The 12,114-nt window shown below is 35.7% G+C and overlaps 4 protein-coding genes and 1 pseudogene across 4 annotated transcripts; 3 read left to right on the top strand and 2 right to left on the bottom strand.

Moving 5' to 3' along the window:
• LOC104734659 (agamous-like MADS-box protein AGL80) lies at positions 1,159-2,084 on the bottom strand. Its single transcript, XM_010454280.1, has one exon. It carries the CDS (start codon positions 2,072-2,074, stop codon positions 1,313-1,315), a length of 762 nt encoding a protein of 253 aa, XP_010452582.1. The 5' UTR covers positions 2,075-2,084; the 3' UTR covers positions 1,159-1,312.
• On the top strand, positions 6,006-6,827 carry LOC104734658 (putative RING-H2 finger protein ATL71). Its single transcript, XM_010454279.2, has one exon. It carries the CDS (start codon positions 6,138-6,140, stop codon positions 6,735-6,737), a length of 600 nt encoding a protein of 199 aa, XP_010452581.1. The 5' UTR covers positions 6,006-6,137; the 3' UTR covers positions 6,738-6,827.
• Positions 7,398-8,792, top strand: LOC104734657 (annotated as a pseudogene).
• LOC104734656 (uncharacterized protein At3g28850-like) lies at positions 9,018-10,324 on the top strand. Its single transcript, XM_010454278.2, has one exon. The coding sequence runs from the start codon at positions 9,543-9,545 to the stop codon at positions 10,263-10,265; it is 723 nt and encodes a 240-aa protein (XP_010452580.1). The 5' UTR covers positions 9,018-9,542; the 3' UTR covers positions 10,266-10,324.
• On the bottom strand, positions 10,374-12,112 carry LOC104737864 (ubiquitin-activating enzyme E1 2-like; the record flags this gene model as incomplete). Its single annotated transcript, XM_010458118.2, has 3 exons — positions 10,374-11,142; positions 11,230-11,662; positions 11,745-12,112. Coding segments are annotated over 3 exons (1,398 nt in total), but the record flags the coding sequence as incomplete, so codon positions are not given.

The following is a 12,114-nucleotide window of genomic DNA, read 5'->3' as shown; positions in this document are numbered from 1 at the left end:
AATTATTGCTCTAGTAAACTGTAGTAGCGTTGGCTTGACGTGCTCTCTCCACAAGCTACAATGATCCCACAACACTTCATAATCATTTTCATTACCAATCTCCATCAAGTAAACAGTAGTACTACTGCGTTCTTGTCAAGTTTCATTTTTGTTCCCTTCTGATAAAAATAGGTTTTTTATAGGCCGAAGAAATAAAAAGACAAGGTAGAAATAAAGTAGTGAAGGAAACTATGGACCGACATTATAAGCCCAATTTAAAAAGGCCCATTGGAAAGTATTAAAGGTTCGATCTTCTCGGGAGGATCTTGGTTCGTTTCCTTGATTCTCAAGCTTTTTTTTTATCTCGAAGTCGTTGAAACAAACACACTCAACTCCTCAATTGGGTATGTTTAGTTAATGAGATGGAAACATACCCAAATCCATTGGATAATTTAGTTAAGGTCGGATTAAATCGGCCCATCAAATTTTGACCTATCTGAGAGTATATAACTCAGATAAGTCTCCTATAAAATTTGACATCAATCTTTAACCCTTATCCCAATTTTATTATATGCTCTTTTAAGATAATAATATGACAGTCAAAAAACTGATATCTTTCCTTTTACTTCTTAAATTACCCTAAGATATCTTTCCTTTATATATATAGGTATGTATATATTGTTTTATACAGAAACAAGATATGCATGCATCTAATCTGTTTTTATTCCTACACACAGCTCATACACATTCCGTTTATGGTATGGTATCATAACATTTAACTACATATATTTATGTAGTCATACTTATTAATTACTTTAATTGAAATTAAGAGAGAAGTCAAATAAAGAAAATAACAAGTAATGGTATTAATTAACTTTAAAGTTGAAACATTTGTTCTTATTTTGAAAATGATTAGCCGTTTAAATAATAATTATTTTTATCGTAAACGACATGCAATATATATTGGAGTTTGAAACATGTTGAAAGGAGATGTATATAAAATTTTAGTATATGTACGATGCATATATAATCTCTCTAGGCGTAATAAGTGATTACTTACATGCATGACAATGATTATCTTATAAAATACGATGATTTTGATAAAATATACGGAGGATTTCTTCAAATTGCAAAGAATAGTAAAAGACACAAACATTCAATATTAAAAATTAAGTTGACATGACAAGCAAATACATGAGTTTAACACAAAACAAGAGACACACGATAAAAACAATAGAAACTAGAGATATGAAACGAGCAAGAAACAACGATAATAGAAAAAGACAACTTTATTTATTCAAAACTCTTTGTCATGTCAACTTCGACCGCAGCTTCATTCGGCATCGTCTTCAGCACCAGCAGCAGCCTTGCTGCTCTCTCCTTTAGAGGTTCCCACCAAGTTTTTATCACCAACAGCTGGTTCCATGTTTAGGTCCATTCCAGTGACCATTGTGGGTAAATGAGTCTCATCAGAAGGTTCTTGGACTTCTGGATCAGCGGACCCCCATTGATCAAAGTAATACATACTTCCAGTCTCCATCACGTTCCCGCCCCACCCGGCAGACGGAACATTCGAAGCCCTCAGGGTCGCATCTCCAAGAGATTCCTCGTCGACACTCATGTCAAGTTGTTCCGCAGAACCCATCTCTTTCCTCAAACACATAATCTTCTTACCCGTATACGATAGTAATTTATCAATCTCGGTTGGGGAAAGATCAGCAAGTGGACGACCAAGGGAGAGCTCCAACATGAGATTGTCCATCTCAATCTCAGTAATAGCCTTCCGAGTATCGGCTATTTTCTTCTCAAGCTTTTGGATATTGGTCTGGATGAATGACTCCGGATCAACGGCCTTCATGTTCCTTTCATGGTCGGTTAGAGAGTAAAACTTGTCGAAGAGGGACTTCGCGGTTTGAGGAGCTGGCCACACCTCCAACTGATCTACTTCACGGTCGTAAACAACGAGACATGCTCGCATGTCACACAGTATCGAGAGCTCCTTCGTCTTCTTAACCAAACCAGCCAGCCTCTTCTCGAGGCTGAGTCTCCTGGCTTTCTCGTTGGCCCATGTGGTCGGAGTTTTTCTTTTACCCATTTTCAATGTTTTTTTCTTTCTTTTCTTTTGTGTGTGTGAAAAGAGAATCCTAGTGATCTTATTTATAAGAAAAACCAATAATAGATAAGGAAGTAAGAATCTGAAACTCTCTCCACAAATTTCCTTTTTGGTAAATTAATTACTAATAGTATAAATTTCAGTCAACTAATGTTTGAATGGGTTTTTTGGAAACTTATTTATAAAAAAAAAAAGAAAAAAAGTTATTCTTTGTTTTCCCCTCTATGCATGTTATTATCATCATCTTTCCATGTAGTTTTTCTATTCGTTTTTACAATAGCGCAACTGTGTTTTAAGTAGAAACATCATTCCTCAGATTTTCTCCAAAATTCTAAAGTTAGTATATATATTTTTTTTGTCAAACCTCTAAAGTTAGTATACATATATATATATATATATATATATATATATAATTTCAAAATAATTTAACAAAGTTTTGAAGACTTAAGAATATGTAGGTTTTGAGAAATATAGAACATGCATGCTTGTCTATTTTATCTAAGTTATGTTTAAAATACGAGCTACAATTTTGCTTACCCACAAACAAATAGTAGCTCTTTTGATCAAATTAAGGATATCCTGCGCAGCTGCACAAGTGACAACATATATCATGTTGTATTATATGATATAGAGAACAAATAATTTTTCATTAGCTAGATTGTATAAATTAGTTTATATTGAAATGACTACATATATGTTAAAAAAAAAAAGGAACTTTGAAAACAAATAATTAATGGGTACACATTATGTATAAGAATATAAGATCATATACGAGCAAACAATATAGGATGGGTACATACATAATGAGAAACTGGGTGCACTAACGGAGGATATCAGTAATTAAGAAGGAAATAAGAGATTTTAATAGATATTGATCTTGCCTCACTTGCTTACATATTGATGCTATGTTAACCTTCGAAATCCAATAACAGAATGCACGTACGTATCTGAGCCAAACAAAAAAAAAGGTTAATAAAGTAGTGGTGACTGAACTAATATAAGAGGTATTTGTTCAAAAGAACTAACGAGAGAAATCAATTGCAAAATGCATGCCTCATGCAGTCCGCAGACCAAAAATGGTCCAACGCAGCCTAAAGATCACTAACCAGCCCTTTATTGAAAAAGAAATTAAAAGGTACGTGGACAATATCTGTTCTACTCCGCAACAATACCTATTTGTAACATATTTGAATTCATGACAAAACTTATTTTAGATCATCCTTAATATATGAGTCACACAATTGCTTTACATTTTAGAAAGAAAAAAAACATACACAAAGTCACAAACACATTGGCTTTTCACCAACAGAGTTTTGTTTTAATTAATCTTTTTATAAAATATTTTGAAAAACGAAGATATTGATTCTGCTAAATATTAAATATATTAGATAACTGCCAACTCAAAATCATGTACCGACAACTGAAACACTAACTTAAACGAAAAAAAAAACTAACAAGCACACACAAACGTCAACACAATCCTTAAAACTACGATATCTAGGATAAACTTAAATGAAATTACAATCTCATAAAATGAAGGACTAGCTAACAAGCACAAACAAACTTAGGACATTTTTGTCCCAAGTACATAGTATATATCTTAAAGAAAACCTTGAATTTCACTAATTAAACATGTGATTTATCATGAATCTGTTACCAACAAACATATAAATTTACATGATTGATAGACACATGCGAGACCAACTGCTAGCCATTGGCCTTTCGGGAGATCGGCGATACAATGATGGGTTACAAGTATGGTTTGGCACAAGAGTTTAAGCTCTTAAGTATTTTTCTTCTTCTATGATTCTGTTTAAAAAACTTTTCAACCCTATGATGCACTTGATGTAACAAAGCTATTTTTCTTTTGAATATAATTTAACATTAAATTCAAAAAAAAAACATATAAATTTAAGATATTCCAAAATCATAAAGACAACCAATCTAGATAACAATGTAGCCTGTCATTTAAGACAGAGTTACTCACCATAAAATAATTGAAGAAATTCTAATGGTTAAACTTCCGTCGAAGATCCAGTTTTGAGTTTATTAGTGCACCGAAGAACACAAAGTAAAAAGCGGCGTATGAGAATAGCTAAAAATAGGTTTAGACTAAAAAAACAATAGACACACTTCTATGTACACAAGACATTTTTAAGAATGACCCAAACCCATATATATAAAGTTTAAAATTTATATGCATTTTAATGGGTTGAGAATCTATTTTTCCACGAAAACTATAATACTAAACTAGATAAAGCCCAAACTTTGATTTTAAACTATATATCTATGACAACTAAAACACTAACTTAAACCCAAAAAAAAAAAAAAACCTAACAAGTACACACAAACGTCAACACAATCCTTAAAACTAAGATATCTAGGATAAACTTAAATGAAATTACAATCTCATAAAATACAGGACTAGCTAACAAGCACAAACAAACTTAGGACATTTTTGTCCCAAGTACATAGTATATATCTTAAAGAAAACCTTGAATTTCACTAATTAAACATGTGATTTATCATGAATCTGTTACCAACAAACATATAAATTTAAGATATTCCAAAATCACAAAGACAACTAATCTAGATAACAATGTAGCCTGTCATTTAAGAGAGAGTTACTCACCAAAAAATAATTGAAGAAATTTTAATGGTTAAATTTCTGTTGAAGATCCAGTTTTGAGTTTATTAGTGCACCGAAAAACACAAAGTAAAAAGCGGCGACTGAGAATAGCTAAAAGTAGGTTTAGACTAAAAAGACGATATACACACTTCTATATACGCAACACATTTTTAAGAATGGCCCAAGCCCGTATATATAAAGTTCAAAACTTATACGTATTTTAATGGGTTGAGAATCTATTTTTCCATGAAACTATAACACTAAACTAGATAAAGCCCAAACTTTGATTTTAAACTATATATCTCCAGACAAAAAGTTGTATATCTATTTTTGCCCAAATAAAATTTCTATATCTAAATCTCTCCAAGTTTGGGTTACATGGATTTGTACTTTAAACCCGATCGAGACCATAACCATCTATCTAAGTTACATTTTCTCCTTAAACAAAAACATTTTTAAGGTGATGTGCATATGTAAGGGAATTATACAGTATCATATAACAGGGAGTCGGAGAAAAATAGGTCGTGCAACCCGGTATTTATTTCATGTCTAGTTTGGAATATAGCATACTATAACATTTACTATGAAAAGTGCCAAACATTATGTGTGTTATCAAACCATTTGAAATAAATAATGATTTGTTTAAAGATTATTATGTTAAAGAAAGTGTTAATTAACGGGTTGACCAAATTCTATTGTAAGTGAACTTTTTGATTTTTTTTGAATAGTGGAAAAAGTAAGAAGTAAAATAAAAACTAGTAAATAAAGCAATTATCGTTGGTAAGGCCGGTGAGAAGATGTAGCCAAGAAGACGATATCAAATAGGTCATTTTCGTTCAAGCACTCATCATGCCATGATTTATATTACGTACAGTATATAATTAATAAAACCCCTATAATATTTTTCTTTAGACCAAATAAAAGTTCTATGGGACAAATCGACTGTTGGATCGAAATGGTCATCCTATCATCGTAACATAAATTGAATTAGAGTTGCAAAAACCACAAGTTTCAGGTCGGAAAAAAATTAAGGCAATTAGACTTGAATTGAAAACACCTATGACAACTTGTATATAAACCTGTTGTGTTGACAATTAAAACCTATATGTAAATTAGGGAAAAAAATCATCCATTAATCCATGTTTTTGGCAGTAAATGCTATATATTATTAAAATGTACGATTGACTACTAGACGATTAAAGTCTTAACGATAATTCGAATATGTAAAAGCTATGGTTCATTATTTGTCAATATTATGTAAAATCACCTTACAGAACAAAACAATTAAACAAAGCTATATCTTATCGTTGACTCCGGAACTTCCTCATCGTGATGACCAAAAACTTATTACATTCGCTACTTTCCTAGTATACCCATCATTTTCTTCAGACTAGAAACCAAAATCTGACCGCCGCAATGAATGCAACGGTGATGTCACCTGACTCGGGCCACTGGCTAACAAACACCGATAGGATGGGTGGATTAGCTTACGGGATCGGAGTCTCCATTGGTATACTAATGCTAATTACCACAATCACCCTCGCCTCTTATTATTGCACTCGAAGCCATATCTACGCTTCTCCCACGACCACTCCGAGGACAAGACGCCGGCAAAGAGAGACCAATGGAGCGTTGCAAGCTGGCCAAGAAGGGTTCAACTTCGAAGGTGACGACAACCAAAACGACACCGTTGTAATCGAAGTCTTGGGGCTAAACGATGAGGTGATCAAGAGTTTTCCTAAGCTTGCGTACGAAGAGGCTTGCGTGAGCTACAGCTTGCAAAGGGAATCGAGTACGACGACGTGTTGTTCTATATGTCTTGCGGATTACAAGAAGACGGACATGATCAGGGTTTTGCCCGATTGTAACCACTTGTTCCACGACAAGTGCGTTGACCCTTGGCTCAGGCGTCATCCGACGTGTCCCGTTTGCCGTACGTCTCCGTTACCGTCGCCGGCGGTAACACCTGTCGCTGACGTTGTTTCCTTTTCCCGCCGGCCAATGATGGATATATGACTTCGTACGTCACGTTTTAAAGATATTATTGTTGACATTTCTTTTTAGAGTATATATATAAGTCTCTTCTCAGCTGTAAAGTTTCACGTTTTTTATTTGGTTATGCACAAACATGAATCAGACCTTCTTACTATTATATAAAGAAGAAGTGGAGCAAGACGTTTATATTCATAAACTATTTTTAGAAGAGGCGAAAGTTTATATTCATAAAAATTAAAGAATAAGAAAAAGATGTAATTTAGCTCTAATCTACTCTAGGCTGATGTAAATAGCAGCAAGTGGAGTCAAAGTTGGCAAAGTTCTAACTATTTTTTTTCGGTGCCAAACCAATTGAAATTTCAAAAGAAAAAATAATTCTACCTAAATCGTTTATTTCATTAGATTGTTCACTCGTCAAAACGAAGGTCGATATCGAAAAAAAAATTATCAAAAAAAAAGAGAAAAATTAAAGTCAACTTTTTTAATCAATAACAATTATATAAAACTATAATTAGATGGTTTGCATTAAAAAAAATCTAAAAAGTCAATTTTTTTTAATTATAAAAGATAAGTGTAATTAAAATAGGATAATGACTAAAATAAACAATGCATGTTATTAAGTTTATCCTAAATCTAGTAATATTCACACCAAATTTATTATTTAAAGGAAATCGAGCCGTCAGTTTCCAGAAACATTGACCTAGCTGAAAAGAACGGTCCAGCAACTCCTACTCTGCTGCTGCTGCTTCTGCTTTGATCATCATCATCATCATCATCATCATCTCCAGAGAGATTCTATCAAATCATGTCGAGGATCTTCGCCATTCTTCCTCTCGCTCTTTCTCTCTTCCTCCTTGTTTCACCGGTGTTCGAGCCATCGATGTCCATTACTGTGGTACGTGTTTTTAAAACCTCATCTCCTCGTGATGGCTCGCTTTTGTTGAGAGACATAATATACAATGGTTTGATTGAATTCGATTTCAGTTCTAAAGTTTGATGCTTTTCGCTTTTTTCACTCGGTGTAAAAATTCGATTTTTTCTGGGAAATTTTGGATTTTTTTATATTATTTTTGAAGTCTCACTTGCTTTTCGATCCTGCCTTCTGATTTGATTTTGTAGAGGAGAACGCAGATTATGAAATCAAAGTGAAAGAGGTTGATATATCGCCTAATCCTATTGCCCCTGGCGAGCCAGCTACCTTCACCATCTCTGCCAACACAGGTTTTGATTCATTCCTCTTTTATTGATGATGATACCAATGATACAGAGATGAGATCTTGTGTATGTAAGCTGATGATCAGTGTTTGTTATAATAGATAGACAATGTGATTTGATGCTGCGGATGTAATGTGTATTCATGTGGTCTTTGCTTCTTAAGTAGATAGAGAGTCTGTTAATCTGTTTATGTTGTGATTCTGTTTTGTTTCATTGTTTTTGGGGTGATTTAATAAGGCCGTGAGATTTCGTTTGGGAAGCTGGTGATTGAAGTTTCATACTTTGGATGGCATGTTCACTCTGAGACTCATGACCTTTGCACTGAGACAACTTGTCCTATACAGACCGGAGATTTCTTGGTTTCACACTCTCAAGTTCTTCCTGGTTATACTCCTCCTGTAAGTTCCATTAGCTGTTTTTTGCAATCGTAATGGATTTGCTCATTCAGAATAGACATAGATAGGGAGGCTTACTTACCTTGGTATCAAGCAACACATGGGAGCCATATATTGACTTGGCTTCAATGTGGTTAATGTTGCTTATCTCTCTTGCAGGGTTCATACTCGCTGAAAATGAAGATGCTTGATGCGCAGAAGAAGGAGTTAACATGCATTCGATTCTCGTTCGACATTGGACTCAGATCATTCGTGGCTGACATTTAGAGCAACTTCTTCACCTGTATTGGTGATTTGTATAGGTAGTTTAGACTAATTCTTATTCTTGCTAATATCAGTTATGTCAGAACCTGAATGTGAAACTGGTCCTTTTTTTTTTGTTTTTTTTTTGTTTGAACACCAATGTGAATACTTCTTCACTATAAGATATAGCAATAGGAATATAAAATCTATCAACCAGGTCTTATTGGCATCATCAGTCAAATGCGCTTGAAACGGTATATAATTGACAATTTCTCAACCATCATTAATTAAACTGAACCATTATGTAATTGAGAAAAGTAATCAGGCTATAAGTAAATGATTAAATATATATTTTGACTAATTCGAAATTTGCAAGCTAGCTAAAGCTAATAAGCTACTTTAACCAAATAGTACATACATCATTGCACGTTTTCTAGAATTGTAAAAGACAAGACAGGGCATTATCATTCTTACCAGACTAAAAACTTCTAAATCAATCGATGACTCTTACCAGAAAGATTCATAATTCCTAAAGGTCCATTATAGCATCTTCCTTATTTGTTTTTTATCCCTCTGGCAAAATTGGGTTGATTGGGTAAAATCATTACTCATGAGTGTTTTGTCTTCTGTTATTGAGGTGTGAGTTTTATCATCTACATTATTGTAGCAATGACCCATCAAACCAACAAAAAAAAATCTTTTCTTTTCATTCTGATGAAAAAAACCCATCAAGAAAGACTTTTGAAAGCTAACCCAGAAAGTGGCTTTTGAAACTTTATTCATCTAAATTGGGGTACCCACACGTTAACCAAACAAGAAACTTGAAAACGAATAACCCACTACTTGTTGTTTTCTTTTCTTGTACTCGATCTTATCTTGATCTAGATTCATCTCTTTAACCCTCTTCTTGATCAGATTCTTGAATTGGTTTTTTAATTTTATATTTCCAACAAAGATCCAATTTTTGCTAGCAATGAAGGGAATGAAGGAAAGATTGGTGAAGAAAATCAAACTCATCACCACTGTCAAGACGTTAAAGCAAGGCTTAGCTCTTCATAAGAGTAACATTGATCGCACAATCCATCATCTAAGAGACCAAATAGTCGCTGAATCTGGTCAAAGCAAAGGTTGTGTTACACCAACACTACTGGAGCTTGAAGATGCAGAGGTGGCACAGAGTCTTGAAGAAGAAAGAAGGATTCTTTTGGAGTTTGAAGATAACTGCCCACCCGGAGGAGAAGACTCGGTTGTCTTCTACACGACGGGGCTGCGAGGAGTTAGGAAAACATTCGAAGCTTGCAGAAGAGTGAGATTCTTGTTGGAGAATCACAAGGTAATGTTTAGAGAGAGAGATGTTTCCATGGATTCAGAGTTTAGAGAGGAGATGTGGAGGTTACTTGGTGGGAAAGTTACCTCTCCGAGACTGTTCATTAGAGGTAGGTACATTGGAGGAGCAGAAGAAGTTGTGGCATTGAACGAGAACGGGAAGCTTAAGAAGCTTCTATCAGGAATCTCGCAGGTTGATTCACCTTGCGAATCTTGCGAGAACGAACGGTTCTTGATATGTTCTAGTTGCAATGGAAGCTCGAAAGTGCTTGCGGATCATCACGATGAAGAGACTAGTAACGATAAGATGTGGATGAGATGCATAGAATGTAACGAGAATGGGCTTGTAAGATGTCCTCTTTGTACGTAGTTTAATGTTATAATAACTTATCTGATTTTAACTTTAGTGTGTGAGAAAAATTTTAAGCTTCAAAACGTTTTGTATTAGGATTGCCTAATCGTCTATGTTTGTGTTAAATAAGTTAAAAACACCAAATTTGAAAACTCAGTTCTAAATTTTAAGGTGTTAACTATTCTCTCATACATCAAAACTCTCTATTTCTGAAACCCAACTTTCACATCCCAAGAATACAGTAATTATTAAAGCTCTCTCTCTCTCTCTTTGGGGATGTTTGTTTTAAATTTTCTAATCAGCCGTAGTATACTGATACGAGAGGGATATCAACGTCATCGTCATTCTCATCCTCACAAGCGACCACAACATCCACGTGACGTCTATAAGCAGGCAAGTCAACCATAGCCACTTCTCTTGCAAGATCCACCACTCTCCTGTCCATCCTCTCTTTATGCCTTGGGAACATACTGTTGAACAGTAAACAGCTTCCGCATGATATGCTGTATGCGTGTAGTCCTTTCTCTTTTAGCCATTTTAGCAACTCCCTTAAGCTCGGGTTTCCCTTGATCACCCACCTGTCCCAAACAGTCCAGCTTTGGTCTTGGTGCTTCACCACTTTAGGTGGAACCGGCTCAGCGATGGAGAAGAGTGGAAGTGCTAAGTTAGCAAATGTGTTTCTGTAGTCTTCCACTTTGTGTGACCCGTCTAAGACCTTGTACAGCTCGAGGCAGACAAAACCTGTTGCCATTGCAGTTGATGTTGCAATTGCAGGTATGATTCTTCCGGCTATGAACTTGGCTTTAAGCTTGTCCACCTCGGGAACGCTGTAGTTCCTTGCTCTCATGTTGGCTAGCCCAGCGATCATATCCATGTGGTAGTTGGTATCGTCGTCCTACGAAGAGCATAATAATGTTAGTTTGTCGCTCTTGTTATCCATATACAGAATGTGAAAAAAAACTTGGATACAATTATGATTCACCTTTTCAAACTGGATTGTCTTCATCCTGAACTCTGGCTGCAAGCTCAGCCTGCACCGCTCTAGTTTTGCGATTAGTTCATCAATGATTGCTGCATCATCGATTGAAGCTGTAGACAAAGTTGTAGCCTTCTCGTCTGTCACAATAGTTGCATCTTTCCTCGGCTCAAAGTCTGGAACAATCACTCTTTCCACAGCATCGGCTAGTCCCGTTGGGGTTTTAGCCCACTCAGGAGTAGGGATTCCAAATGTTTCAGCACGCAAGATAGAAGCAGCCATGACAAAATTGATATGACTCAGGTCGGTTGAGGAGAATTGGAGCGGACGAGGAAATCTCTTTGGAGCAGACCAGAATGGAGCTCCTGTACTAGTAGCAGCGTCCTCGGGAAATGTGTAACACAACTGCTTGACGCGGTTGGCAAAGTAGTCCTCAAACCTGTAAGAAAGCTCTTATGTCAAGTGAAGAGAATCAAAATAATATAGAGTCTCAATGAAAGGTTTGAGCCAAAGGAGAGTACCTCAGACGGGCCCAAGTTATGCAATCCTGGAATGAATTGCACTTTTCTTTCTCGAGGCACTCAAGAACACGTCCCAAAGTATCCCTAGCCTGAGCATCACCAGCAGTTCTCATCGCATTCATGTATTCAGCAGGATTTGAAAGATATGCATTAACTTCAGCTGGTGTTTTCTCAAGCAGGCCCTCAAATTCAGAGCGAGCCCATGTCAAGCAATGGTCAATGTTGTGAGGAAATGAGTGCACAGTGCACATCGGAGCTTGTTTCTCTGGTGGGTCTCTCGAGGCACCATAGTTCTCAGTGAGATGAGGGATAACCATCTGTGTGTTGCACTTTGCACCTAGGGTTCCTGATTCGAGGAGAGGCTTCTGGA

The sequence above is a fragment of the Camelina sativa genome, chromosome 13 (genome assembly GCF_000633955.1).
Source record: "Camelina sativa cultivar DH55 chromosome 13, Cs, whole genome shotgun sequence".
In the NCBI taxonomy this organism is placed as follows: Eukaryota; Viridiplantae; Streptophyta; class Magnoliopsida; order Brassicales; family Brassicaceae; genus Camelina; species Camelina sativa.
Note: the sequence above shows the minus strand (reverse complement) of the source record. Positions and strands in the feature narration are given on the sequence as shown.

Coding starts and splice junctions, on each gene's coding strand:
- LOC104734659 (XM_010454280.1), bottom strand. CDS start 2,074: ATGGGTAAAAGAAAAACTCCGACCACATGGGCCAACGAGAAAGCCAGG.
- LOC104734658 (XM_010454279.2), top strand. CDS start 6,138: ATGAATGCAACGGTGATGTCACCTGACTCGGGCCACTGGCTAACAAAC.
- LOC104734656 (XM_010454278.2), top strand. CDS start 9,543: ATGAAGGGAATGAAGGAAAGATTGGTGAAGAAAATCAAACTCATCACC.